The following is a 27,827-nucleotide window of genomic DNA, read 5'->3' as shown; positions in this document are numbered from 1 at the left end:
GATGGTCTTTGACCAATGTGTGTTGCCGGTGATGATATATGGATCCGAAACGTGATCACTTACGACGGACCTCGTAAGAAGGCTCTAGGTCACCCAGAGAGTAACGGAGAGGGCTATGCTAGGAGTTTCGCTGCAAGATCGATTCAGAAATGATCACCGGATCTTGGTTCTTCTGCGGTTGGTGCCGAAAAGCGCTCGAGTGGCGGTGACGAGACGGTAGACACAGCGTGAGGAAGTTCCTCACCAGGTGGATCGACGACATAGTTAAGGTTGCAGAGTCGCTGATATCTCTCTATCTAATAAATTCGTTATAATAATAAAGTAATAACAAATCGTTAACAATATTCAAATTACCGAATACTAAATTTATTTATTGTTTTATATCCGTCCCTACGTATTTTATATTGCGAAAAGTCTAGACGTGTCGTATTCCAATAGAAAAATGAATTAAAAGTGACCACTTTAAACAGGGTGATTAGAAATAGGTTTAAAATCTTTAAAGCTTTTTGCTGACATAGGAGCTAGCTATACATTCACCCATTTAAGCTTACACTAATAACCAATCAACCTGTAAAGTGTATGTTTATATATAAGAAAGGAACTGTCTCAACGGTAACAATTTTAAGACTTGTCTGAGAAAAAAAAAAAAAAAAACAAAATTAAATAATAATATTAATATGTATAGGAACAAATAATAACCAACTGTGGTGTCAAATAATGTGGGGAAGATAGAGAAGCGATGTGTGTAAGGACTGAGTTAATGAAAGAGAATGTAAGAAATTATAAAATTTTAAATGTGTGTTGAGTAGATATTATGAAGGACTAAAAAGTAGGGGAAACGATGGTTAAAAGTTTCTAGAAATCAGGTTTAAAAATAATAAAGAAAACAAAACAAGCCAGTAACGAAATATGTCTTAATTCATTGCCTATAAACTCCCGCTTGGAGAACAAAAGAACTATTGCCTCAAAGCCCATTACACCTGATAACAATCGGAAATATAAATATTTCATAACTTAAATTACATTGCGTTCTTTATTATTCCCATCATATTCGAGTGCAATCGGTCGGCGCTGAAAATAAAAACATTGATCAATTAAAAAAATTTAAAATAAGCAAACGCTCAATTAGTTTTTAAATAAAATGGGTCATTAAGAGGCTGTTATTGCACCAATTAAATAATAATATTTCTTCAATAAACTACTCAAGCTAAATATTAATGCCTAAAATTTCTTATACCTCATCTTATAGACTAGTTGAACTAGTACAAAAATTTGAAGATTAACATTAAATGACCACTGGGGTCTTAAAGTTAAGAAATAGTGACCACAAACCGGCAAGCGCATAATATAATGCCCATAAGGTAGACAGATGACATTGTTAAGTTCATCAGCAGCTACTGGAACCAGGTCACACTGGTCATGTTGGAAAACTATGGAGGTGGCTTATATCCATCGATAACCGTACTACAGTCGAAATGGTAATGAGCATTGGTTAATATATTAGGACCTTGAATAAGTTCTCGCTGTTTTTTTTTTTCAAAAAAAAATTATTTAAAATACAATGCTTACAATGACATTACTCAAAGTATTGTACATCATTAGAGACCACTTTCTCCCATCTCTCTGGTAGCAATTGAATCTCCCGTCGGAAAAATGACTTATCTTTCGAGGCAATCCATGTCCTAAACCAGTCTCTGCACGTTGTATTCGACAAAGCATTGTCACCATATGTCTTAACGAGAATTCTGTGTGCTTCTGCTGCAGATTTTTTCTGAATAAAGCATTGCAATAAAATTCCCCGCAAAAACACTATTTGGCACAAAAGTACACATTTTCACAAAAGGCAAATAAATATATAGTTGACATTGTGCTAAACTCTATTCTACTATAATTTGAGGTTACATATAGCACTACTTTGGTGTATATATAGCACTATTTGTTACCGTACGAAATTCCAGGCACAGAGTGCCGCAACGCCATCTTTCAAAAAACAGCGAGAACTTATTCAAGGTCCTAATAGTTAGACATAAGTTTTTAAAACAATAAATAAAACAAAGTTCCCTGGCATTATATATATATATATATATATATATATATATAAACGAGGTACTACAGCAAGAGGCAGACCAAATGCCAGATGGGCGGACTAGATCGTGGCTACAGCAGGTCACGGGTGGTTCCAAGTTGCCAAAGATAGGGAAAAATGGAAAGCTTTGGAGAAGGCTTTTACCCAGAGGGGGTCCATACAAAATTAATACCAAAAAATTTAAGTCATTTGTATAGAATGTAATAAAGCATGTAATACATGTAATAAACACTTAGTTCTCATAGCTGACGAATTTAAATAAGAAAAACTTATGTTAACGACGATTAACAGGTGAATACTTACTTTCCATTACTGACAGCTTTCATAAGCTTGAACATGTAGCTCGGACAAACTTCGGGATGCATGAAGCGAGCGTGGAATAAAGTTCCTTGGCAGATACAGTAAAGCAAAATCGGCAACGGAATGCTCTCTGTTAGTATTTTCTTCTCATATAGAATTGTCGAATATAACTGTTGAAACAAGTTATTTTTTATGCTAGTACGATTTTGAAATAAATAAAAAAAATAATTGACATATTTGGTCCAAAGAATAAATTGTTCCACATTCAAATGACTGTTCAGAAAAAGGTCATCCAACAAATAAAATGTCGAGTCACTGTTGTTTAATGCTGTTTAATTAATTTATTGCCGATTCAATAAATTGGTACCCTTATATGAGAAGAGTCAAAAGATATTTAATGGAATCAGGCGTTACCTCGCGGAAGTCCATCCTAAGTAAGAAAAGGACCAATATTTGGCCACTTCCGCACATGCAGTGGTAGTCGTGCAATGAAATGCACCGCCCGCCAACCCGCTGATAAATGCGTATGCGGCAAACAACGCGAATCACACAACCGCCACCGCCAAATTACTCAACACGAGTTTCACCCCTCCACGGGGCATCTTCAGGAGTTATGTTACACCGATTAGTGCCAAACACAGAGTCAGACTCTGTGGCAGGCGGGCGGTGCATTTCATTGCACGATAACCACTGCCTGTGCAGAAGAGTCAAAAGATGTCGCTAGGCACTCGACTACTAACGACATCTATAGAAACCTACGTAACAACGTCCCTTCATATATATGTATACAGGTTTTATTAGTATATATGGATATTTAAAAATACTTAGAGTTACCTTAAAGGCTCCAGTAAGTGATGCCAACGCAAATCCCAAGCTGGGTTTAAATAAAAATGAGAGACCGGCAAGGAAACCCGCCGGCAGTGCATATACAGCGGAGTCAGCCCCTTTTTTTCGACACAAGTAACATATTACAGCCTGAAATGAAAAACCTTATTACTTATTGTTTTTATCACAGAAATAATAAGTTATTATCATAAGTATGTGGAATAAAAATCTGAAAAAGAAAGTAAGGTTATGTGTTTATAAAATGTAAATTATTTATTTATTCTTCCAAATCAATTTCATCCCCTTCAAAGTACTCCCCGTCCGATAAAACTAACTTTTGTCATCGCTTTTTCCAGTCCTCGAAACAGTCGGAATATAGCCTTTTTTTCTGGTATAGCCTTTAAGATCTTCTTCGATTCGATTTTGATCTCTTCAATTGTATAAAAACGGCGTCCCATGCATTGTCCTTTTGAATACGGTGGTTGCGCATCGACAAGAGTCGAGTTTTTGAAGGTTTTTTTTTTTTCAAAAATTAAACTTTTTTCAGACCAATCAAAGCGACGCATTTGAGATAAAAAATATGTTTCTAAAGGGTTTAAACTGAGCCAAATGTAATCTAAACTTTTCATAAACAAACGCTTGGCAAGTGTTATAGACAGTCTTACCAACCTATGGAAAAAGACCAGGATTTTTAGTGACAATTTCACCTTACTTTTTAATTACGGCATATATAAATATATGTAACAATAACTGTACGATTAATCCGTTTTAAGTAGATGATGTCGTATAATTGAATTTTAAAGTATCTTTTTATGAAGATTACTACTTAGTTAATCTATAGGTGAGTCCCAAGTCCTTTTGCGTACGTTGATAAAATAATGAAGATGAAAATTCGTAGAAACGGTAGACTAAATTTTATACGAAATTGCCTGATTGTGACAAAAATGGCTATATATAACTAGAACAAAAAAAAATCAAAACTTCTGTTTAAAAACGGTGTTGAAAACGATACGTATTGTTCAATGTATTCGTTTTCATAATTTTTATAAAGATTGACGTTTATTTATGGGAAGGGTGGTCAATGTTATTCTCGAAAAGATATTTTCGTCTCTTTCGTGCATACACTCACAACTTTTTAAATTCGATTTCACTTGCCCACTGCACGGTATAGGCCTCCTCCAAAGGTTACCACGGTGACCGGTCTGCGCTACCCGTATCCAGCGACTTCCCATGACCTTAGTAACGTCATCTGCCCAAATAATAGGGCCTACTCACGCCGCGTCTACCTGCTTGTGGTCACGGCTCGAGAACTTTTCGGCCTCAATAGCCATCTGTTGCACGAGCGATATGCTTCGCCCACTGTTACTTCAGACGTGCAATTCTACGAGCTACGTCGGTGATCTTTGTTCTTCAGTAGATATATTCTCATTTTTGATCCGATCTCGCAGCGAAACATAGCCCTCTCCATTGATCTGTAGGAGTGGTCGTAGTACTGTAGCTTCTTGTTCTTCGGTAGCTTCTTGATAATGTTGACCGCACCTCCGCTAGCACTTATAATGAGCACGGAGACTCTCAACAGCGCGATGCAAACTTTTGTTGCTTCTACTGTGGCGCCATCTGTCATTTATCCGTTTCATTGCCGCCGCCGCGATGCGATCAACGGTCACGTGGGTAAGAGCTCGTTGCTAGGCAACGCGTGTTTGAGTGGCGCGCGATACGCACGCCACAGATCTATCGGTGACCACGAGACTTCTGAGGCCTTTCGTGAGTGATCACGTCTCGAAACTCTATGTCATCACCGGCAACTCATATTGGTTTTTGTACATATTTTAATATTTTCTTTTTTTCATCCAGTGTAGAAAAAGGTTGCATGCAGCATACAGAAAACATATATAACTAAACTTAAATATAACTGTTAAGTATAGTATTCTAATTGAGTCTGTTGTAAAACCGCTACTTAAATATACACGTTTCCTTCACTTTGTCGTCTTGTTGTTTTATTTAATTAATTCAACCGTGAGAGACTACAAGCTGGCGCCCAAACTGGGACCAGACGGAGTTGACGATATATGTACGTATACTTTATGTTCCTTTTTTTCAACCGCTAAAACTACCATTACTTCATACTTGTTACATTAGCATATTCCTAAATAGTAAATTTATTATTTTTTTTTATACAGAGAGCTTTTTTATAGATTTAAAAGCTATAAAGACGTGAATATGTGGCTCATGTACTGTCAATGTTACGTATTGTACACTATATCAAAATCAATGACTTATAGTAACGATAATCGTTCACGAAATTCGTATTAGGATATATAATTTTTTTTTTTACCTTCTGCCCCTGTTAACTTTGTTTTGTCAGAAATTATAGGCCTGTTTTATTCCTATAGGAAAACGAAATGATGTAAAAACATATTTCACAGTGATCTCTTTCTTTTTTTGATAGGAAAGAGATTTATAATTTTGAAAGTGTTTTAAACTTATCATCACACTGTATAGATAATTCCTTCTAAATATTATCCTATTCGTAGTTAAATCGAAGGTAAAGCAATATTTGGTCTGACAACATATTAAAGCATAAACAAAATGAATCGTACTCTGTAGATACCGATATAACTTCCAAAGAATAGCGCTAACTTCATATGCCTCCCTCGAATTGACATCAACGCTCTTAGTGGTGTTTTAATTTTTGGCAAAATAGCTTGAGCGAGACTTAATGCAAAACCAATCCCGAAGTATGCAGCTGAGCCCTGAAAAAGAATTACGCGGTCAGTATACAATAAAATAAAAAGTTTCATCATCATCCCCATCACCATATCATTTTAGCCATAGTACGTTCACTGTTAGATATAAGCCTTCCCCTTACATGCCCAAAAGAACTGGTTGAAAGCTGCCTGTATGTAGCATATTCCAGCCACCTCCAGAAAATGTAATTTTTTATCAAAAAAAAAATACTAAAAAATCCTTATTACTTTTTAAATATCTAATAGATTCACGCGTTACCTCGAGAAAGTCCATCCTAACTATGAAAGGGACTAGTATATAGCTACTTCCGCTATGCAGCAGTAGTCGTGCTATAAAGTGCACCGCCCGCCAACCCGCTGATAAATGCGCGTGCGGCAAACAATGCGAAACACAACTACCACCGTTAATCTACTCTACACGTGTGTCACCCCTCCACGGGGCATCCTCAGGAGATGTGAAACACCGAGTGAGCCAAAACATTCACGGTGTTTGGCACTGATCGGTCTAATATGTGGCGATGCACTTCATTGCACGACTATTGCTGCATAGCGGAAGTAGCTATATATTAATCCCTTTTTTAGTTACTTTTTAAATGACACTATTGAGCCACCACACTTTCCTGTGGTTTTATTACATGACAATATGTGACGTAGTTAAGTGTAATAAAACCGTGTAAAAAGATATTAAACTATAAAATATTGGGACGAAGTTCCTTTATAGTAAATAGGTATAATAGTGTTGTATAAATATTACATAAAATAGAAAAATTAACGGAAATAAAAATAAAAATAGTCGATTGGAATTTTAAATAAATAAAATTACAATAAATGTAGCGAAGGATGGAAGGGGACGCGTGAATGAATGCTGCGATAATAATAGAAAATATAACGGATGAAAGAAGGAGGAAAGAGAAAAATTGTGAAGATTGAGAGAAAGAGAGAGAGAGGATTAAATAGTAAAGTTTGTTAAAACCATTGTAAAATTTATCCCTGTTCCAAAAATAAGAGAAGAGTAACAATAGGCCCCCAGTTAAGGGGCCTTTTATATAAAATAAGTGGCAAAATTGCTTAAAATGATACGTTTCAAGTACAGTGAAACTATTTTCTGCGAAAGTCGTCAAAAAAGCCTGATTCACTTTGTTACAGGCTTTTTTCAAATCATGACGTGTTTGGGGTCTTCGTAACATTTTATTAAGAAATCCGATTTGTTCCAGTTTTTTATAAATAGAGTGTACGCCATGGTTGACAAACAGTTGCAACTAGCTGACAGTGGAATGTAAGCTATGATTTTATCAAGTCATACTTCATATTATACATCGCTTTACATCGGTGCATTATCAGCGCTTTAAATTTTATAAACAAAACTAAAATATGTTACCTTTAAAATGTATTTTGTACAATTTCCGTCGTGTGGACAAACATTGGCGGAAGGGTCTGAATTTCGTCTCACTTTCTCCGGTGTGAATAACCTGAAATTATCAAAAAGAATGACTAAAATTTATGGTCTTTATATTCAATATAATATGTTTCGTTTTACGAAATGTGTATCTTTCTCTAGGCGTTTTTGAAATGAAGGCTCTTTTGTAGGCAACTGTCTAGTTTCCATATATTATATATATATATATAATATACTACATATGGAAACCAACCAACCACCGTATATATATATATATATATATATATATATATATATATATATATATATATATATATATATATATATATATATATAAAAAGAGTGTCTGTTTATATAACCGCCCTTTACTACATGCATATACAGTATATATACCAAATTTGCATACTCGTATATTTAAATTTTGTATGTCTATCTGTTCCGGATAATCTCAGAAATGACAGGACTGATTATGACAGAACTTATACTGGTATGTAGCTGATGTAATAATGAGTAATTAGGCTAATATATTTTAGAAAACTTATTAAACAAAAAAGTAATTAAGTTTAATATTTTTTTAAGAATTCCACAGTTTAAACTAAGTGAAGAAAAATTAGTTCAACGTTAATAAGGAATAAGACCGAATCATAAAAGAGGATATCCTCAGAAGATGCAAAATCTCAGTGACAAAAGTGGCAATAGGCGGAACACGTCGCTAGTGCAACCGATGGCCGTTGGGGCTGAAAGGTTTTTAAGTGGCGACCACGAGCTGGTAGACGCCGCGTAGACAGGCCCCCAATTAGGTAGACTGACGAAGTTAAGTTCGCGCGAAAGCCTCTGGATTTAATATGCCTTCCAGTAGGCGTGTATCGGTTAAAAAGAAGAAGATTTCTATAATCAGCTCGTAGTATATTTTCAACTAAGTTTTTATCTATATTTATTTTCCTATTAAAACTACACGTTTTCATGTTCTTGAAAACAATGCACGCAATTCAATGCGATAAAACGTGACATGATAAAAAATTTGTTATGGGAATAATAGTTTAAAATTAAATGTTAATGATTTAATTGCATGCTTCGCTTTATACAGCGACTTATGGAAATTAGATATTTGCAAAATTCTATTTTCTTTCTATTTTCTTTATATATACATATACATACACACACACACACGTTATATATATATATAAATATATATATATATATATATATATATATAAATATATATATATATATATATATATATATATATATATATACACACATGCTGTGCAATGAATATTAACGGAATTGCAATATTATTTCGGATGAAGGATGTCTACTGCTGCGCATAGGCATCCTACAGAGAATTCCGGAGTTTTCTGATGACCTAACCAATGTCATATATCCATGGTGTAATTTTTAATGATCAAGGGTCATTATTGCGGGCCTTCCGTACTTCCTGTCTTGGGTGCACAGAGACTATTTTTAAAAAATATTTTATTCCAGCCTTATTATTTGCGTTTTTCCTTTCTCGTTGTCATTTATTCATTCATCTTTTATTTCTCATAAATTCTTTTGTCCCTTTCATTTATTCATAATTCATTCACTCATCAACTCGCCACTTTCGTCGCCTTTCTACCGGAATACTACATGTTTACATTTTGTTCTGTTTTACTTTATTTTTATTTTTTATTCATTATTACATTTGCAATTCTTTATAGTTTAATTTTTACTTTTCATCATGTTTTTGGACGTCATAGACCGCGATTGCCGATCTATTGTCTACACTCTAAATCTAAAGGACCCATCTGCCATATCGTGTACCAAGGAGCTGCCATTTCACTTCAACTGGCCAATCCGCTTCGCTATATCTCCTACTCTATTTGATTTTAAAAAAATATAATACCTAATGATTATCAAAAGACATACTTACATTTTGTTTGCTTTGTTTGATAATTGATAAATTTATAAGAAAGACATATATCTAGCTGTGAACGTCTTACGACTGAAATGGGAATGATGAAATAAGAAAATACAGTCTAGATAAGTTTAATGAAAAACTAGTTGTTAAATTTTCATTGTATGTCTAATTACGGATGAACATGACATTACTAAATTATGAAATAAATAGTTTAATCTATTCAAATATCGAACGCAGACCACACGTTTACGTCGTGTTACGTTACAAACTCATGCTATTTGCAATTCTAATGATACGTTACCAAAGTAATGGCGTTCTCGTTGCTTTGTCTCCTTCTAATCTCATTAAATAAAACATTGAAGCGCTGCCGATCATAAACATGAGTGTGTTTTTCGTTGTCGTGATCTTAAAATAACCAGATCTCTCCCAATAGCGTAAAATAAATTCCAAAAACTGAAAATAAAAAATCAAAAGACAGTTATAACATCAATATGAACCATTTGTATGTTATTTAAATTTTATTACGATTTTTTTAGTCTAAAATTTACATTCAAAATCAAAGCAGACATTAGACACAGTATTTTTGTAGCGAATCAATTTGTAAAGTTGGCTTTGTACGAATAATTAAATATATATAATATTAAAATACATAGAATGTTCGTTGTTTAAACAACTAAAGATATAGGATTATTTAATTTAAGGGATTTCGTTAAGGTCGTAAAGAAAAAGTCAACCCCGTACCTGCACTTGTTTGTCAATTCGACTAGGCCCCGTTAAATTTAACTGCATCAAAGTTTTGTGTATTGTGAAGGGTATCATACTATATACGCAATTCCATTAGTTTGTTAAATGTAATCGTTAAAAGCCAACGTTACATTATAAATATATATTTATCAAAAATAATTGTGAATATACCTAAGAGTAAGCTTATTTTGAAATAAATTTAAACTATCAGAATAGCCTTTTAGTTAGGTAAATTATTCATTTAACTTGGTAATAATTGTTTCATTATACAGACTAATATACATACATATATTTATACATATACACACATACATACATATATATATATATATATGTATGTATGTGTGTATATGTATATTGTTATGACACGATATCTCCATCTAAAAATGGTTATTAACAAAATTCATGTTCTCCTACAACATCCTTAGAAAGTCCCGCCCCCTTTAAATGGTGTAACATTTAACTTTTAATTAAATGTTTAGAGATGGAATAACGCGCAAAAACGTTCAAATAGTCGCTCACAGACTACGCTTTCTTTTTTACTTTCGGAGAAAAGCTTCTTCATATATACGAGATACTCTCTGCTCTTCGATGGCTCTTTTGGTTGTCGCTGTACCTTAGTGTCACTAGGTATCCTATTGGGAATTAGTGACCTAGTATTAATATAGTATTAAGATCATATAAGCTGACCTTGAACATGAGTATTTTTCATTAATTCTATACACATTGGTTGCGGGTAGGGCATGACAGGTTGTTGTGGCAATCATTGAGAAGGACTGTCCTTTACAGTAAGCTAATATCTAAGTTAGTCTAAGTATATAAGTGATACTTACCAAACTGCTAAATAAATTTATAACCAAACTCCTTCTATGCGGCGGTTCAAGAATAATAAAGATTCCATTCAGTGTACTAGGTATAAAGAAGTATGTGTAATATGAAAATTTATTTCCCATGAGCCATCTGTAATAGAAGTTTTATATTAGTCAATTTGTAATAGCTGACCTATCAAATGTTATCCGTTCTTAGCTATGAATAATCAATTAATATAATAAACGGTAGAAAATAATAATAAAAATAATGTTCTGGTATATAGCGAGCTTTGGAGCCTTACTCTCCTCTATAGGTTGACTGACGATCGACGTGGAAATTCTCTGAAAGCAGACACCACAAGACCGGTTACCACAGCACAACCTTTGGGGAATTTGGTATTGAAAAACTCTAGAAAAATGTTACAATAAAAAAAAAACTAGAGTAAAAATGGGTATAGATCAAATTGTAACCAACTGAGATATCAAGGAATGTCAAAGAAAGAGAGGTGACGTGTGTAGAGTGAAGAGAATGTAAATAAAAAGAATGATAAAAAAATCTTTGTCAAGTACTTCTCTGTCTCAATTATAAGATAAAAGGAACGAGTGGACCCCAAAATAGAGAGCCAATAAAAAACCGGCCGCCATAGCAACTTCTAAGGAATTTGTTGAAGGGAAACGCTAAAAAATGTAATCATAAAAAATAAACTGAAATGAAAATAGTTATAGATCAAATTGTAACCTACTGAGATATCAAGGAATGACAAAGAAAGAGAGGGGACGTTTTTAAAGACTGAATGAAAGAGAGAGAATGTAAGAAATTGTGAAGGACGAGTGAAGAGAATGTAAATAAAAAGAATGATGAGAAAAATCTTTATCAAGTACTTCCCTGTCCCAACTATAAGATAGAAGGAACGATTGGACCCCAAAATTAAGATCCAATAAAAAACCGGCCGCCATAGCAACTTCTAAGGAATTTGTTGAAGCAAAACGCTAAAAATGTAAACATAAAAATATAAACAAAAATTAAAATTGGTATAGATCAAATTGTAACCAACTGAGATATCAAATAATGGCAAAGAAAAAGAGGTGACGTGAGTAGACTGAATGAAAGAGAGAGAATGTAAGAAATCGTAAAGAGACGAGTGAAGAAAATGTAAATAAAACGAATGATGAAAAAAATTTTTGTCAAGTACTTCCCTGTCTCAATTATAAGATAGAAGGAACGAGTGGACCCCAAAACAAAGAGCCAATAAAAAACCTTTCGGGGGGTGCCAATGCCATGCAGTACGCGCCTATTGGAATATATAATGATGATATACAAATTGATGCTTTTCAACGAGAAAAAAAATCTTTATTCAAAATATATTTATTTAAGTAGGAATTTACATATGTTGAATATCTAATAGATTTAGGCGTTACTTTGCGGAAGTCCCTCCTAAGTAAGAAAAGGAACAATATATAGCTACCTCCGCTATGTAGCAGTAGTCGTGCAATATATTTCTGTTTCGTGAATATCTTTATCGTGAAGCAGGGGGAACGAGTACAAAAATAATAAAAAACTTTAAATACCAAACGGCTAAATACCCTTAAACGGTTTACCTTATAATGAAACAGCTTTAGCAATTGAAAAAAAAAAAGTACCAGAACGAAATTTCATACAAACAATTCATATGACATTTAATTTTTTTTAAATACCGAGAAATCATTTGATAAAAGCCATTGTTTTTAAGCTTCTTCATATTAACAGAAAGATGAGACATACCTTACCTGATCGCACAGCTGATCGTTACCAAGCTCCCGGATATAAGACCTCCTAGAAGAGTCGACCTTATGTAATATTCGCCTATTTGCATTAGCTCCTTTTTCTTCAGAATCTTCTTACCGCGCAATATATTTTGAATCTTAAATAATCAAACAGATTATTGTTATTACCATAAAGACTAATAAAATGCATAGGTGATAATGTCTTACATCAGAGAAGAACGTGTAAAAAAAATTATGAGAAGTACTTGAGAGGAGAATTGACAAGAGTATCTGCATGGACGAGGGCTTCAGTAAACTTGGTCAACATATGCACGCACAAATACCCAGAGAGAGACAGAAAATCCAAAAGGCGCGCACACACAAATACACAGAGAGAGAGAGAGAGAGACGCACACGGGCTTCCGCACACATACGCACAAAGAGAGAGGAAGAGAGAGAAAAAATAGAATTTTCAGTCTCATCTCTCGATATAATTTCTTTCAGAATCCCATAGTATGGAAACAGAAGACGGACAAGTACATTATTTTCATACTGTAATTGACGTGTACATTATACCAGACAGAATACAATATATCAGATATATATAAAATACAACAAAATACGTAATAATTATATAATGAACACCACGACGACATTTTGTATTTAATATTTCTAATAAGATTGGACTGTTAATAATCCTCTAGAAAGGGTTTTTAAGTTGTATATGTAGGTTATTTTAATGTTGGTATACTCACCAGATGTATGATGAAATAGAATTTAGCACTGCCTATAAATGAGTTGGCGTATGCCGGAAAAGTCGATTTGATACAGCTCGGATACCATGGATGGAGTAATAATTGACAGCTTGCATCTGAACATCGCTCATTGAAAAGATGTTTGCTTATCTCTACCATGTTAATGATTCTATATTATCCACTTGTATATTTCTGTAAAGAAGATTGTAATATTATATTTTTTCAACGATGACATTTATTTATCTTATTAAATCTAAACTTATAATAATTATCATTTGATAGTCAATAAACAATGACACAATACAATTAAAAACCTTAATTGTCTTTGACAATATTTATGGCGGATGGAGAAATAGGATAGATACACTATTTATAAAATAATATTATTGTACGCTAGAAACGTTTTAGACATAAAAAACTACATTACGTAAAATAGTAATAAATCTTTTAATAGTTTGCATGTTATACATAAAGAAATAAAGTTTTTAATGCAAAAGAATACGTAAATAGAATATGCAACAACCATAGGCTTATCTCCTCAGAAGTTGTTATAAACTATTATTGATTTATATAAAAAAATATCTGATGATTGCCAGTCAATGGACCTTAATTTATTAAAAAAAAAAAAAAAACTATTGTCTCTTTAGAGCACTGTGAAACATAGGCCTCTTCAATAGATTTCAAATTAGACCAAGCTACTGCATCCAGGATATTCCAATGACTTTAACAATGTTATCTGCCCTTATGGCCGGACTTCCTTTGCTGCGTCTCCACTCTAGAAATTTAAGGCTTTAGCGGTCAATTATTTCTGGCCTACCCACTGTCACTTATCTTTATGTATACTATTATTATTATAAATATATCAACAAACTCATGAAAACCAAATAATATAATCAATGAAATATAATAATGGATTTACAAATGCAAAGATGTTGCGAAATTATACTTTTAATGCAATATTATCGACAACTTCAATGTAAAAGTGAAATAAAATGCGAAGTAACATATTTATGAGTTTTAAATTTAAGAAAAAAAAATATGTCTATATCATAGTGACCATTTAAACCAGATAGATTATCAGGTTTCAAATTAAATGTGTATTCATTCATCATTCATTAAATGAGCATTATAATAATATATAATAATGATACATGACTTTATGTTTATCTACAATCATTATCATTAGTAAATCAATTATCATTATTTTATATTGATCATTAATATTTCAATGGTCGTTGGAGATGTCTGCGTTTAATGACATAGTATTTAACTAAAGAGAAGGTATATGTGTGAATTTGATATTGATTTGAATTCTTTTGATTCCACCCCACAAGCCTGGAATTCAATAAGGCTACAAAAATAAAAAAGCTATAAATGAACAGCAAATAAAACAGCTATTACGGCGATATTTATATAAAATGATTCAGTAAATACTTTAATGATACATAATATATATGTTCTGTTATTGCAATCTAGATATAAGTTTTTACATAATAATTAGATATTACATAGTACTCGCACAAGTACATGAAAGAGCCAATTCGCATTCCCTTTAGATCACAGATTAGATTTCGATGAGCCAAGTCTGAGTGTACTCATTCTTAATAAATTTCAAAAAATATCTTAGATCTTCGTTTTTTAGTTTTAAATCGAAAATTAAAAATATATTATAATAAACTTTTATAGCATTCAACAGTTCTTAGTTGATCAAAACATGGAATATTTTTTGTTGACTCAATTACATGGTTGGTATTGTAATGTACATATGAAAAACAGTTATTTCATGTAAACGTGCATCTGTTGAGTTTCTGGGCTACTCTTAATAGATCAGCATTTCGACATTTGTAATATCCGCTAATAATGTTAAAATAATCGACGATTCAATGTGTACATTACATATAAAATTGTTAAATTTCATACAAGAAGAGCAACTGTTTATTTTCAAACCGTACATTCTAATCATATCAGTTTTTCGAGCCGCCTGGTAGTTCTCTACCTATAATGTAAAAAATAATGCTAAGAAATATGAATGAGTGGATGAATGAATAAACTAATAATGCTAGAGTAATGATATTTTTTATTCACTAAAACTTTATTGTACTCCATAGGTAATAACTATAAAAAGAAATAATTTATATAGAGGTGCAAGAGGTATTATCGCCCGAGGTGATATCAACCAGAAACCCTTTGGTTGGAGACGAGAGACATGAAGGAGAGGGCATTTTAGGGTACACTACTTTACATATACATAAAGACATATATTTACATGGAAAAGGTATTATATAAACACGAATAAATAACAAATACTACACAAATATCCTATTTTATAGACCAAGAAAGGGTTCTTTGAACGTCTTTTTAAATTCTGATAGTGATTTAGCGTATCTTATTAGTTCTGGTATCTCATTATATAACCTAACATTTTTCCATAAATATGGTAGATAGATCTTTCGTTACCCCAACTATTCTATTACTTCTTAAATCACAGGTACGTCCATTTTAAATATATTAATGAATTCTAAATTGACTAAACATTAACGAAGAAGCTATACTAATATATTTTTTAAAAACAAGCAACAGACAGTTAGTTTCTTAGTCAAGAATATTATCATATCATTTTAAACAATTGAACGACCCAAGCAAACTTTATTATGTAACAAATATCGCCCAGTCATGATCTTGTCGGCAGACGTAATGTATAAACATAATGAATATGACAATTGTTTTGAAACTAACCTTTGGTACTGACGTTGTAATATGTTAATATTTATTATGATATTTAAATAGCTAAACAGTAAGTTAAAAATACCTATTATTGCGGTACGGAAAATAATCAATGTATCAAATGTTTTCGTAAATATGCCGTCAATAAAACATGGTAATTCTTATCATAAATAGATTTTTATAAATAATAAATATATTAATGATAAAATGGTAAGGAAAAACGTTGTCTAAATTACAAATACAATGTGTCAAAATCAATAAATCAATTATTGTTGACTATCTGTCCGTGTACAGCTTGTACTACCGCATGTTATTGGTCTGTTGTATTTAAATTGAAAATAATTATTTCAGATTTCGAATCAGAATTGAAAAGATCCGCAGAAGAATTAAGATTATCGACATAGCTCGTGCAACTGATGAACGCTTACCAGGAGCCGGTATTGGGAACAGTGTTTTGTATTTCTTAATACTTTTTTTTTTCACTATAATTTTTATTTTTGTTCTCGTCTTCCATAGTACACAATATCTTTTTTCCTCCTTCTATCATTTTACAATTCCATCTTCCTTTCTCGATCATTCCATTCCTTTCGTACATTCTCAAACACTTCAGTTATCCATTCTTATTACAGAATCACAGTTTTAATTGTTTTTTTTTGTTTTTTGTTTTTATAGCCCCCGCTATTGGGGGCCTCTCGTACGTAGGATAGGCCTAGGTGGGACAGGGTCTTTATTGGCAATTTAATTTTTTTTACATAATTTTTTATTTTCATTCTCTACTTTCATTCTTCACATAATCTTTCATTCTATTCTTTTATGCCACAATTCTGCTTTCTTTCACTTTTGCTCTGTGTCCTTTCATTCCTCCCTCATTTCATCATCTCTTTCATTTACATTTTTATCACACTTTATATCACATTTGAGATACATTATATCACCTTTTTTCTTATTGTCTATTTAATTTTTTTTTTGTATGACTTTTTTAATTATTTTCTTGCAGCATGAGAGGAATTCTTCCCTAGTTTCCTTTCCGCCTATCAGGGAGGCTATTTTTAATTGGTTTAATTAGTTTCTCGTGTACAGCAATTTTATCACGCATTTATTTTATAATTGTTTTTCTTTTTTTAATATCAATGAACGAGGCGAGGCAAATAAGGGGCGGAGTGGTTAAGCTGCCACTAGATGGACCAATGACACAGTTATGGTCGCGAGTAGTCGCTGGTTGCGGGCAGAGCAAAACCGATCCTCGTAGCAATCTTTGATAAAAGCCTTTGCTTTTAAACGGGCGTCTAGACTTAAAATAACAACAAGTAGAATCATTTTTTCTGACAAATGAATACCGTTATCCCTTTAACCATTTATACTTATAAGCAATAGTTCTACATTTAAAAACGTCTATGTTTATAAGAAAGTTAATAAATGTAAGAATAATAGTAAGGTACGTAAGTTTAACACTAGGTCTAATAGATTTAAGCGTTATTTAGCACAAGTCAATCCTAAGTTAGAAAAGAACTAATATATAGCCAATTCTGCTATGTAGCAGTAGCACGACTACTGCTACATAACGGAAGTGGCTATACATTAGTCCCTTTCTTACTTTAACACTAGGAATAAAAGCAGCTGTGAACGGTGTATAGTAATCTCTCGTGTGCCTCTGAAATGCCATGAAATAAAATTTAATGACTCCTCAAACATAAATGAGTAAAGAAAATGCTATTACAGTATAAAGCAATTTATTTGGCAATATTGGTTTTAAATGAATATCTATACCACTTCATGTATGTTAGGACCGAAAAAAGGAACCTTATTGAGTTTGTTTTGGATCGTTTTAAGGTTAAAGCGTATTTAAAACTCTAAAGCTACGTATTTTAAGTTTAAGAATACCATTATATAGGGTTTCCATTTTGATTCTAGTTTTCGTTAATTACAATTTTTAAATCAAAGTGAAAGTCCCTTTAATTTCTCCATTTTCCCTTTTAGAGGTTTGAATAAAGAACAAATGTGAATATACGAAACTAACTGATATAATCCAGCAAATTGGCAGGTTGGAGAGGCAGTTCGCAGACTTTAAATTTGTGGAGTGAAGACCACGAAGAAGTAAGCGCAGCGCAGGACTTCCACCTATAAGTTCTTGGGAAGACTAGCAGTAGGAGGAGGCTTATGTCCAAAGGAGGATGTTCAGCCGAAATGATGAGAATACTGGTGATGAATTTTATAAGTGATGATATCAACAAGGTTGAAGATAGAAATTTCTAGCAATGGGTTATAGAAGTAGAACGATGTAATAAGACTCTAGTAAAAATTTTTTGGTGGAAGGCTGCGTATCAGATGGTACTTTGACGGTAGCTCTCCAATATAAAAAGCCAGTCTTACCTTGTGATATCAATCTCATGTCACGATTGCGCAACACACGCTAATAGATGCAATCTCTTGTACCCACGTCATGGCCTATTTCAATTAGGCTGAGAGCTCGCGAACGCGCGTGCTCTATTTACAGTGTCAATCGTTTATTTGACGTAATCAAAGATACAACGATCCTTTTGCATCTCTTTGATTTATTACACCTCATACATTGCCCGTCAATGGTCATTGATATATATTGTAGAAATAAATTAACGCGCGTTATAATAGAAGTACTCTCAATCGTCGGTATTTAGAAGTAGATGTCAAAAGTTTATTCAAATGAGACGATGTATTATTCATTTATTTATTTACACTTTATTGAACAGAATAGGTAATAACTAAAAAAAAGAAACAATTTATATAGATGTACAAGAGGCGGCCTTATCGCTTGTAGCGATTTCTACCAGAAAGCTTTTGGAGATGAGGGACATGAAGGAGAGGGCAGCTTAGGATGTACATACATACAAATATAAACATTACTATGCACATACAGGTATATATACTTGGAAAATTTATTACAAAACGATGATTAAATAACAAATCCTACACAATATCCTATTTTTAAAGATCAAGAAAATGCTCTTTAAGTATCTTTTTAAATACGGGCAGCGATTTAGCGCATCTTATATATTTATATTTCCTATTTACATTACATTTGTTAATATTTTGTAATTTTATTTCATTTGATTTAATGTAACTTTCTACGATCATTGTCGTCATTTCAGCCGTAAAAATCCCACTAGTGGATATAGATTTGCCCTATAGAATTACAGTGAAAATAGTTAGAAGTGGTGTGTATCCATTGTGTTTGGACGTATGAAACTGCGTTTGCCGATTCGCGATTTCTACTCCTAGCGGCTATTTGTTCTGCCCCCTATAGTGCCTGTTTACTTCTTATTATATATTTTTTTCAATTCAATGGACTATACCTGTTACGTTCGTTCATCTATGGAACCCCTCATTCGTGATTGTATCTCGTAGAGAAATCCTGTGTAGACTTCTCTCCATGGATTGTTGAATGATTGCTTGCTGGTCAATGATTCCTATCATCAATGGCGCAATTCTTCACTAGTAACATTCATTGTTTAAAGGCTTTAGTGTTAATGTATTGAGAGATATTGGATGAGATATTCCCTGTTTCACCAATCGCAGCGTTTTGTATTTATATTTGTACCAATATTCTTGTATAAAATGTTATAATGTACAACTTTTGTATATACAATAGTTTAATTATGTTAATGAAACATGTGGTTATTGTTTAATTATAATAACCGTGTATGTTAAAAAAGTGGTTTCCGGAAATTCTTCAACCAATGCCTTTTAACATTAGAATAAATAACGAATAAATTACAACAATAGACTATTATGAAGATATTAATTAAATTTTCTGTTTTTTTTATTTTAGTATAAATTATAATATAAGAGATAAAGTTTAGATGGTGTTATGCAATAGTTTTTAATATTTGAAAAACTAAGTTTGCCGACGGAATAAATATAGGCTTATGGTTTAGGTAGAATATGTTTACTTATTTGTAGCTTAGTAATTACAGATTGATATGTTTCTAACAGTAATAAGATAGACTTCGGTAGTCTATGCTAAAGTTTTTTATAGTTATCTTTCACAAGCGCTTTTAAAACTTTCCATCCATACTGAGACTACGGCTTATGGTGGATTTGTTAATCTGCACTTTTAACAGATGGCTCCAGTCATTGACAATTTATTCTCATTTTAAAATCTACTAACGGATACCCGTCGTAAGAGATCATGTCTTAAATTCGAGTCATCATTATAAAGAATGGTTGCACAGACTTATTAAAACTAGAGGCCATTCGGGCAAATCATGAACTGATGGCGAGCCGGCCGCCAGAAGTATAGGTAATTCATTTTTTTTAGTTTTATTCTGGAATAGAATTCAATATTTTTCGAATGTACGAGAGTATTATTTTTGCTGTCGGCGGGCCACCAGTATTCGACCGGCGGGCCGCGGTCTGTGCATCCATGTTATAAAGCATGCAACTAGTAAAATAATTTCTTTAAATGAATATAATTTTTACGTGATACTATATCTTGGGAATGAATCGTTTTATTTCCTGGATTTGAAATATATTATAACTCCCTTAGCCACGTGGTTTAAGTCTAAGTATGTACCCAATTTGATTCTAGTTCCAATCAAATAGCTCTCCGTGTATTGTTATCAATATGTATTCATGTGATTACTGTAAATCCAGTATATTTTAAACTTTTATATGCCATGCTCCACTTTAGTTTTCAAAATTCTTACGTCCCTCAATGTAACATACATAATTTTTATATTAAAGCGAAAACGTTAATCTCGTATCGTGTTCACCTTAACAATAAATTTGCCCACCCGTGAGGCGTGGATCCCACGCTGGGAAACATTGCTGTATATTTAAATCATGAAGAATAATGTTTATGAAACAAAATCTATTGTGCGTTTTTTATTTTCATCATCACCTGCGAACAAGGTGATAATAAAACACGTTGAACTGGCCACGTGTCTTGTTAATTACGTATTAATTGTCTGATACAATGGAACAAAATGACCTTACAGCCTAACGCAAGAATCTTCTTATACATTGCGTTTTTTAATAGTAGTATTATATAAGATAATACGTTTTTGACGTGTTTATCTAGTTTCTCTACATTGATGTATTTCTTATTTACTAAATTGTGCAATCTACAGTTACTAGCTACGTATGTGGTTGAAATACAAGCTTATACAAAGGCTCCAAAATATTATAAATACCTTTGTTTTTATCATATACTCTTGCGTAATAATTATGTGTTATGATGCAATTTATAATTTAATTATATAAATTTTTAATTTATATAACGAAGAAAAAAATCAATGCAAGGTTAACACACGTAATAACAATAGTTTTTTTTTACTTTGCTCCCGTTTTTGGGGCTCTCATACATTCCGTCTTAAGTACACAGAGAAAATTGTGACTTTTTTTCTCTCCTCATGTCGTTCATTCATCTTTTATCTCATCATTCTTCCTTTTTTTTATTACCGAGAATTTAGATTACCTAAAATTCTTTATTTTTTTTTCTCCAATCCTTTCATTCATCAAGTCACTCTCTTAGTATTTCCAAAAGAATACTACAAGTTTACATTTTGTTCTGTTTTTTTTTTTTTTAATTACAGGTAAAAGTATCGATAAAACACGTCGATAAAATTCATTTTAAAACAATTTCATTTTACGCACGTACGACCAGACATTGTTCTATCACGATACATTAATAAAAACAGATAAGATATAATTGTAATTATCACGTTATAACGAATGTCAACACATAAGTAACATGATTGATAACTAGATAAATGAGATCATTATAATGCTTTTATCGACATCTCTGAAATGATTACACAAAATTTTAAAGGTAATTCCCCTTTATGATATTTGATAATGCAGGGGATTTACCTTTTAATCAAACTGGAGCAATGTAAAAGCATTGTGTATTCTGTGGTCTTGTTAGAAGAACACTGTTTGAAATATTGGCGACAGACACTGTTTTTTTTCTCTTTTTCTATTTTTAATTTATTTTATATTTACATAAATATATATGTGAACAGAACCTTTAAGTTCATACGGTATTAGTACGCATATAGTTTTCAATCAGAGACATTTTATTACCAATCAAAGGTAATTTGGTTCGTTAGTAAATTTTACGAATATGTATATATCTTTAATAATATTAGAAATGTACATTATTACTCCATTTAATTAAATAGTTTTTTTGTTTAATTTAATGTATTGCTCTATTCAAAATGTATTCGTGTAGGCATTTATATTCACTTTTGAATTATAGATTATGTAACATACAAGCAGTAAGAGACTATCGACTAGGGATTGATCTATTAAAAAGAGTCAGAAACTAAACAGTTGCTATTTTAATTGAAATTTAACATTGTTTCATATGTACATTGTAATATCAATCATGTTAATGAGTCAAACAAGTTTAACATACTTCGATCAACTAAAAACTCTTCAATGCTATAATGAGATATGTTTTTAATAATATATTTGCATTTTAGATTTAAAACTAAGAAATCGAAGGTCTGAGGTACCTTGTGAAACTTTATATATACGTACAGCCAGACCAACGAAGTTTAGAATAAGAAACATTGATTTTTAAAGATGATCATTTAGGGTATTGATACATGTATTATTTTATTTATTAAATTATCATAATTCGAATATTTTTTATAAATATTTAGCAGTTTATGTAATGTTTTAAATTTAAAAATTACAAAGGTCTTGCACTCACTTTTATGAAGATTACATATAAGTTTAGTACGAGATAAGTTTAGTAAAGGAGTTATAATGTTGGGTAGTGTAAGCCAACTGCATACACGATGATTACTTATCTCAAACCAGCACGAGCTAAAACCATTTGACGGATTTCACCTACTATAGTTATCTAAGTGTGTACACAGCCTTATATATTGCACTATGATATGACTTAGACGTTTCCTCACTTATACAGGATGATTATTTACATGTGTAAAAGCATTAAGGGGTGAATATATAATTCATTACCTGTCAATTAATATATTTTTCCTATCCTTAAAACAATTAAAAGTCCTTGCAGATTAATGTTTAAGATATGTATAATACGTGTAATTTCAAACATTTTTGCTGATTAATAAGCCATATATTATCTCACTTAAAACGTTTATACTTATGACTAATCACTATGTGATTCAGAATCGTTATGTGATGAATTCAAGCTTATCACAGTGAAAATAAAATTCTTCTAATAAGGATTTTTCAAAAACAACAACTTAGAAATGGGTTTCTAACTACAGAACCGATTCTGCTGAAGCATCTTTTCAGATAAGTACACGTATGGAACTGATATAAGTTTATTCTAAGTTGAAAGATATCATTATAGGGGAGTCTAACTTGATGTCAATTTCTATCAAATTGGATTCTTCTAGCGTTATTTTTTTGACGTATTCAAATGACCAGAAGAAGGTGGAATATGATACTGATAAATAAATAAAGTAAAATAGTTACCTTAAACCAGTCCTGTCAAATATAAAACCATTCTTCAGTCCTATCACATATCACAACCATTCCAACTCTATTTACTATGTTTCTATGGTAACCATTATATATCGATAAACAGACAAAATACAGATGGATATATAATTAAGTTCCACAAGATATCTCAAACCTTTATTTTCTTAGTTTTAAATATATAATTGTAAATATATTAATAAATAAATCTTAATATAGCATTCAATGATTGATCTAACTTTTTGGAACTTTGTTTGTTGATCCGCTTACATAATTGATAGTATAATGTATAAATTATAAATTGTTAAATTAAAATTAAAATTGCAACTGTTAAGTTTCTGGTTTACCCTTCTCAACAGATCAGCTTCCGAGCTGGTGATAGCTACATATAAGTAAGAAAAGGACCAATATTAAGCCACTTCCGCACGTGCAGTAGTAGTCGTGCAACAAAGTGCACCGCCCGCCAGCCCGCTGATAAATGCGTATGCGGCAAACAATGCGAATTACACAACTGCCACCGTCAAATCACTCAACACGTGTTTCACCCCTCCACGAGGCATCTTCATGAGTTATGTTACACCGATTAGTACCAAACACAGAGTCTCTGTGTTTGTAGACTGGTGGTGCACTTTGTTGCAAGACTACCACTGCATGCGCGGAAGTGGCTAATTATTGGTCCTTATCTTACTAAGGATGGACTTCCGCAAGGTAACGCCTGATTTCATTAAATATTAAAACTACATATAATGTTAAAATAATCGAAGTCCAACAGTGTATGTAAATGCCTTGTTGAGTAAAGATATTTTGAGTTTGAATTTAACAATCGTTGCAGCCATGACGTTCATAGCTGGAAATAGGTATTCTTTATCGTCATTATCACTGCTAGACCTAAGTATTTCCCTTTTATTTTCTGTACGACCTGTAGGATACGTCTTGCATCTAGCAACCTTAAAAGGTCGTCTATATACCTTGTGCGTGGGCGTCAAAAGCTGCTCTTGCTGGTCTGCGGTCTCCTTAAAGTTTAAAATCAAAGTGTCTAACTGTTCTGTATCCCTAAGCTCACTTCTATTTTAAATTGTCAATCTAGTTTTTAAGGACTTTACTTCGTTTGCGAATTCGCCACACCACAACTTCACGCGTAAGACTTTTATCTTTAGCCATGTAATAACATAAATAATTACATATACAGTTACATTGTAATATTTTCGTAGCTTTTTTATTTATTAGTCTCGTTTTAGAGACTTCTCTTTTACCTCTGCACTTGGAATAGGGACTTGGTTTACAAAGGTGTAATAATTTTTTAAAGTATTATTTTCTCTGTATGCGATTCTAACATAAGCTGTCGCTTGATAAGCGAAACGGTGCATGTTTAATACTTTCGTCTTTTGCTGTTCAGAGTCGATTCCTTAGTCAACTGATCAGCGGTAGTTTAGTTTTGAGATAGACATAAGAAACTCTACTACTTAGATAATATATAACAAGAAATACTATTAGGTAATATAGTTTTTTAACAGATGACTTCTTCGCCTAAAGGTTCATATGTGGCGATCACGAAGAAATAGACGCGGTGTGGATAGGTCTTCCATATGATGAACCGACAATGCAGTTGTGGTCACGGGAAGTAGCGCAAGACCGATCATCACCGCGTTCCTCGAGGGAGGCCTGTTCCATGATGATAAATATATTTATTTTCTGTTAAATCTTAAAGGTAGGTTATATATCCAAATATATATGTTATTAATATTAACAACGCATTTATTCAACAGTTTTATACAATATGTATTTAATTTTAATATTCAAAATTTTTGAATTCTAATACTAATCATCCAATGGTGATTAGTCTGTTGATTCTACGTTCATTACCCTGAGATAATACCGTCATTATCCCGGATCATTTTTAAGGCACTGTATTGTTTACTGCTTCTTATCATTTGGATTAAGAAATGTTTTCCTTTAAAAAAATTTATAATCTTATAAATACGGTTGACGCTGTTTTTCATATATAGCAAATCTCATATGATTACACATTGTTTTAGATAAACAAAAATTTGATGTTTTATTTTGAATTTAAATTTAATACATTACATACGGGATATTGTTTATAATAATTTACTAACGTAATTTTAACTACGGAATGAACGTAACGTGGTTAAAATACTGGGAAATAAGTTTTAATTAATTAAACAAAAATGAGTTATTGGAAATAGCTTAAATTACAAATGAGAAGCAATTGGTAGTAAATTTATATGCGATGGTGGTTGGCTTCAAAATTCCATCGGCTGTGCAAAGTTCCAATTGTTTAAAGGTTATTACTATAGCCTGCGAAATTGAGGACGTAAATTCGTATCCGTTGTCATTTGAATTTCTTAGTCAAGTTGTTTGTTATATTATGAATCTCTGTTTCACTTATTGACGTCATCGCATGAAAACGACAATAACAATTTTTTTATAAGTTACCTTGTACTTTGTAGAAGGTTTTCATAATAATATGCGCAATTACTTTAAAAACTATGGAAAATATTATTGATTATTGAAACTGCGTATTTTTCGCTTGGAGGTTCCAATTGATCGTACATATACACAGAAACAGGACTATACTTATGACTCCATTTTCCGGGGCTTCTTTTTCTCCTATCTAAATTATTGACAGATATTTGGCTTACGAAAAAATTTTTTTCAGTATTTATGTTCTTCATTATTTTTCATCTTTCACATAATCTCGAAATTTCTCTTTTTTGTTTCCTTCTATATCTTTCACTGTATAACTTTTATTTACACTCTGCTCATACATCGCCTTCTACCCGTCGCTAAGTTTCTAACAATATTACATTTTTATTATTTAAATTTAAGTTTTTATTTTTTATGCTAAAATTTGTTTTCTTATTACAACATCACAGCTATTTATTACTATATCCTTTGACCTCAGATTTATTCATAGTTACGACTTTATGACCTTCTCGCAGTAGTTTAAGAATCTATGGCAGCATCTTACACTACGCTTTGTACCTCTATTCCTACAACAGTTTTTTTATTATTTTATATTATTTTTCTGCTCTGTGTCGACGGCTATCTGCAGGGATGTCACAATATCAGATTAAATATTAAATTTTTTATTTGTCTTTCGCCTTTGATTCTTCACATTCTTTACAACTTCTTTCATTCATCACATTTTAAAATTTTTTAAAACCCGTCACCGCGTTTCTTGTTAGTATTTTTTATCTTATTTTACTTTCAATTCACATTTTTATATGTAATTTTACTTTGTATTTACTTATTAAATTACAAAGACGATTTACTTGACATTTTATAACATTTTGTGTTCTTTTGGTTGAGCTTTACTCGACTTTTACTTACTTTTGTTTCTACCTGTGGTCTGTAGCAACGGTTACGTCTGTTGGATCGTGTGATAATAGCCCTTATATATTATAGATAATGAGCCCTTATTTAAATCAGTTGTCGGTACGAAGAAGCATCGAAGCATTAGGTAAACACGCAATCGTTGTAATGTCAATAAGATTCCAGTATATCGTATTGAAAATCTCTGAATGAGGCTTATGTATTGAAGGTTTTTAGGCTGAAATGATAATTACGATGAAATAATTGTGTGTATTGCTTCTCTCAGACCATCAGTCTCTATCTTTAGTGGTCTGTCTTGTGTTGTTTTCCTTTTTGAGTGCTAACAGTTTTGTTGTAACTGAAGTAAAGCATATCACAAACTGATCGGAGTATATCCAGTGATTGTCAGTTTAAAAATCTTAGGTAACCAGCGTATTCTATTCCTGACTATTCATATATGTATATTCAATACAGTTATTATTTTTATTTTTCTATATTAATATCTGTATGTAATGTGTGAAAAAATTTTGATGTTGTGGATCTAAACTTATTGGATTTATATGTTTTCTGTGCTTAAAATAAATGCAAAATATTTCGCGATTATATATATGTAAATATATGTATATATATGCGCTAGCTTAAATAATTATGCATATACAAGGTAATAACTAATTTAAAATTAATTTGATAGTTACGATTAGTATCTATCATTATTACATTTGTGAGACGTAATATTTTTTTAATTACATTTGAATGTTCAATTAATATGCATCGTATTTATTAAACACAGGAATCTCTTTCTAATTAAATTACTTAAAATATTATACAGAAATCACCGAAAAATATAAATTAATACTTACATTTAATCTCAGATATCACGCTTCAAAATAAAAACAACGCAAATGAGATTTTCTTAAGCGATTCTAAAGTAAAAAATCACACAATGTCATCGTTATATGTTACCAAGTCATTGTATTAACGAATTAACAAAACACATAAAGACAACACACTTG

At 32.0% G+C, this 27,827-nt stretch overlaps 1 protein-coding gene across 1 annotated transcript; it reads right to left on the bottom strand.

The window, feature by feature from the left end:
• Nucleotides 1-918: 918 nt before the first annotated feature.
• On the bottom strand, nucleotides 919-27,827 carry LOC137925212 (transmembrane protein 135-like). The gene is made up of 10 exons (XM_068768621.1): nucleotides 27,675-27,827; nucleotides 13,306-13,497; nucleotides 12,575-12,708; nucleotides 10,832-10,958; nucleotides 9,556-9,707; nucleotides 7,337-7,427; nucleotides 5,812-5,964; nucleotides 3,221-3,361; nucleotides 2,390-2,556; nucleotides 919-1,071 (listed from the first exon to the last, which is right to left on the bottom strand). The coding sequence occupies exons 2-10, from the start codon at nucleotides 13,462-13,464 to the stop codon at nucleotides 1,020-1,022; spliced, it is 1,176 nt and encodes a 391-aa protein (XP_068624722.1). The 5' UTR covers nucleotides 13,465-13,497; nucleotides 27,675-27,827; the 3' UTR covers nucleotides 919-1,019.

This window comes from Battus philenor, unplaced genomic scaffold, assembly GCF_028537555.1.
Source record: "Battus philenor isolate CCGP_79_NKW_IND1 unplaced genomic scaffold, ilBatPhil1.0.hap1 SCAF_10, whole genome shotgun sequence".
NCBI lineage: Eukaryota > Metazoa > Arthropoda > Insecta > Lepidoptera > Papilionidae > Battus > Battus philenor.
This window is presented reverse-complemented; position numbering and strand designations above follow the sequence as displayed.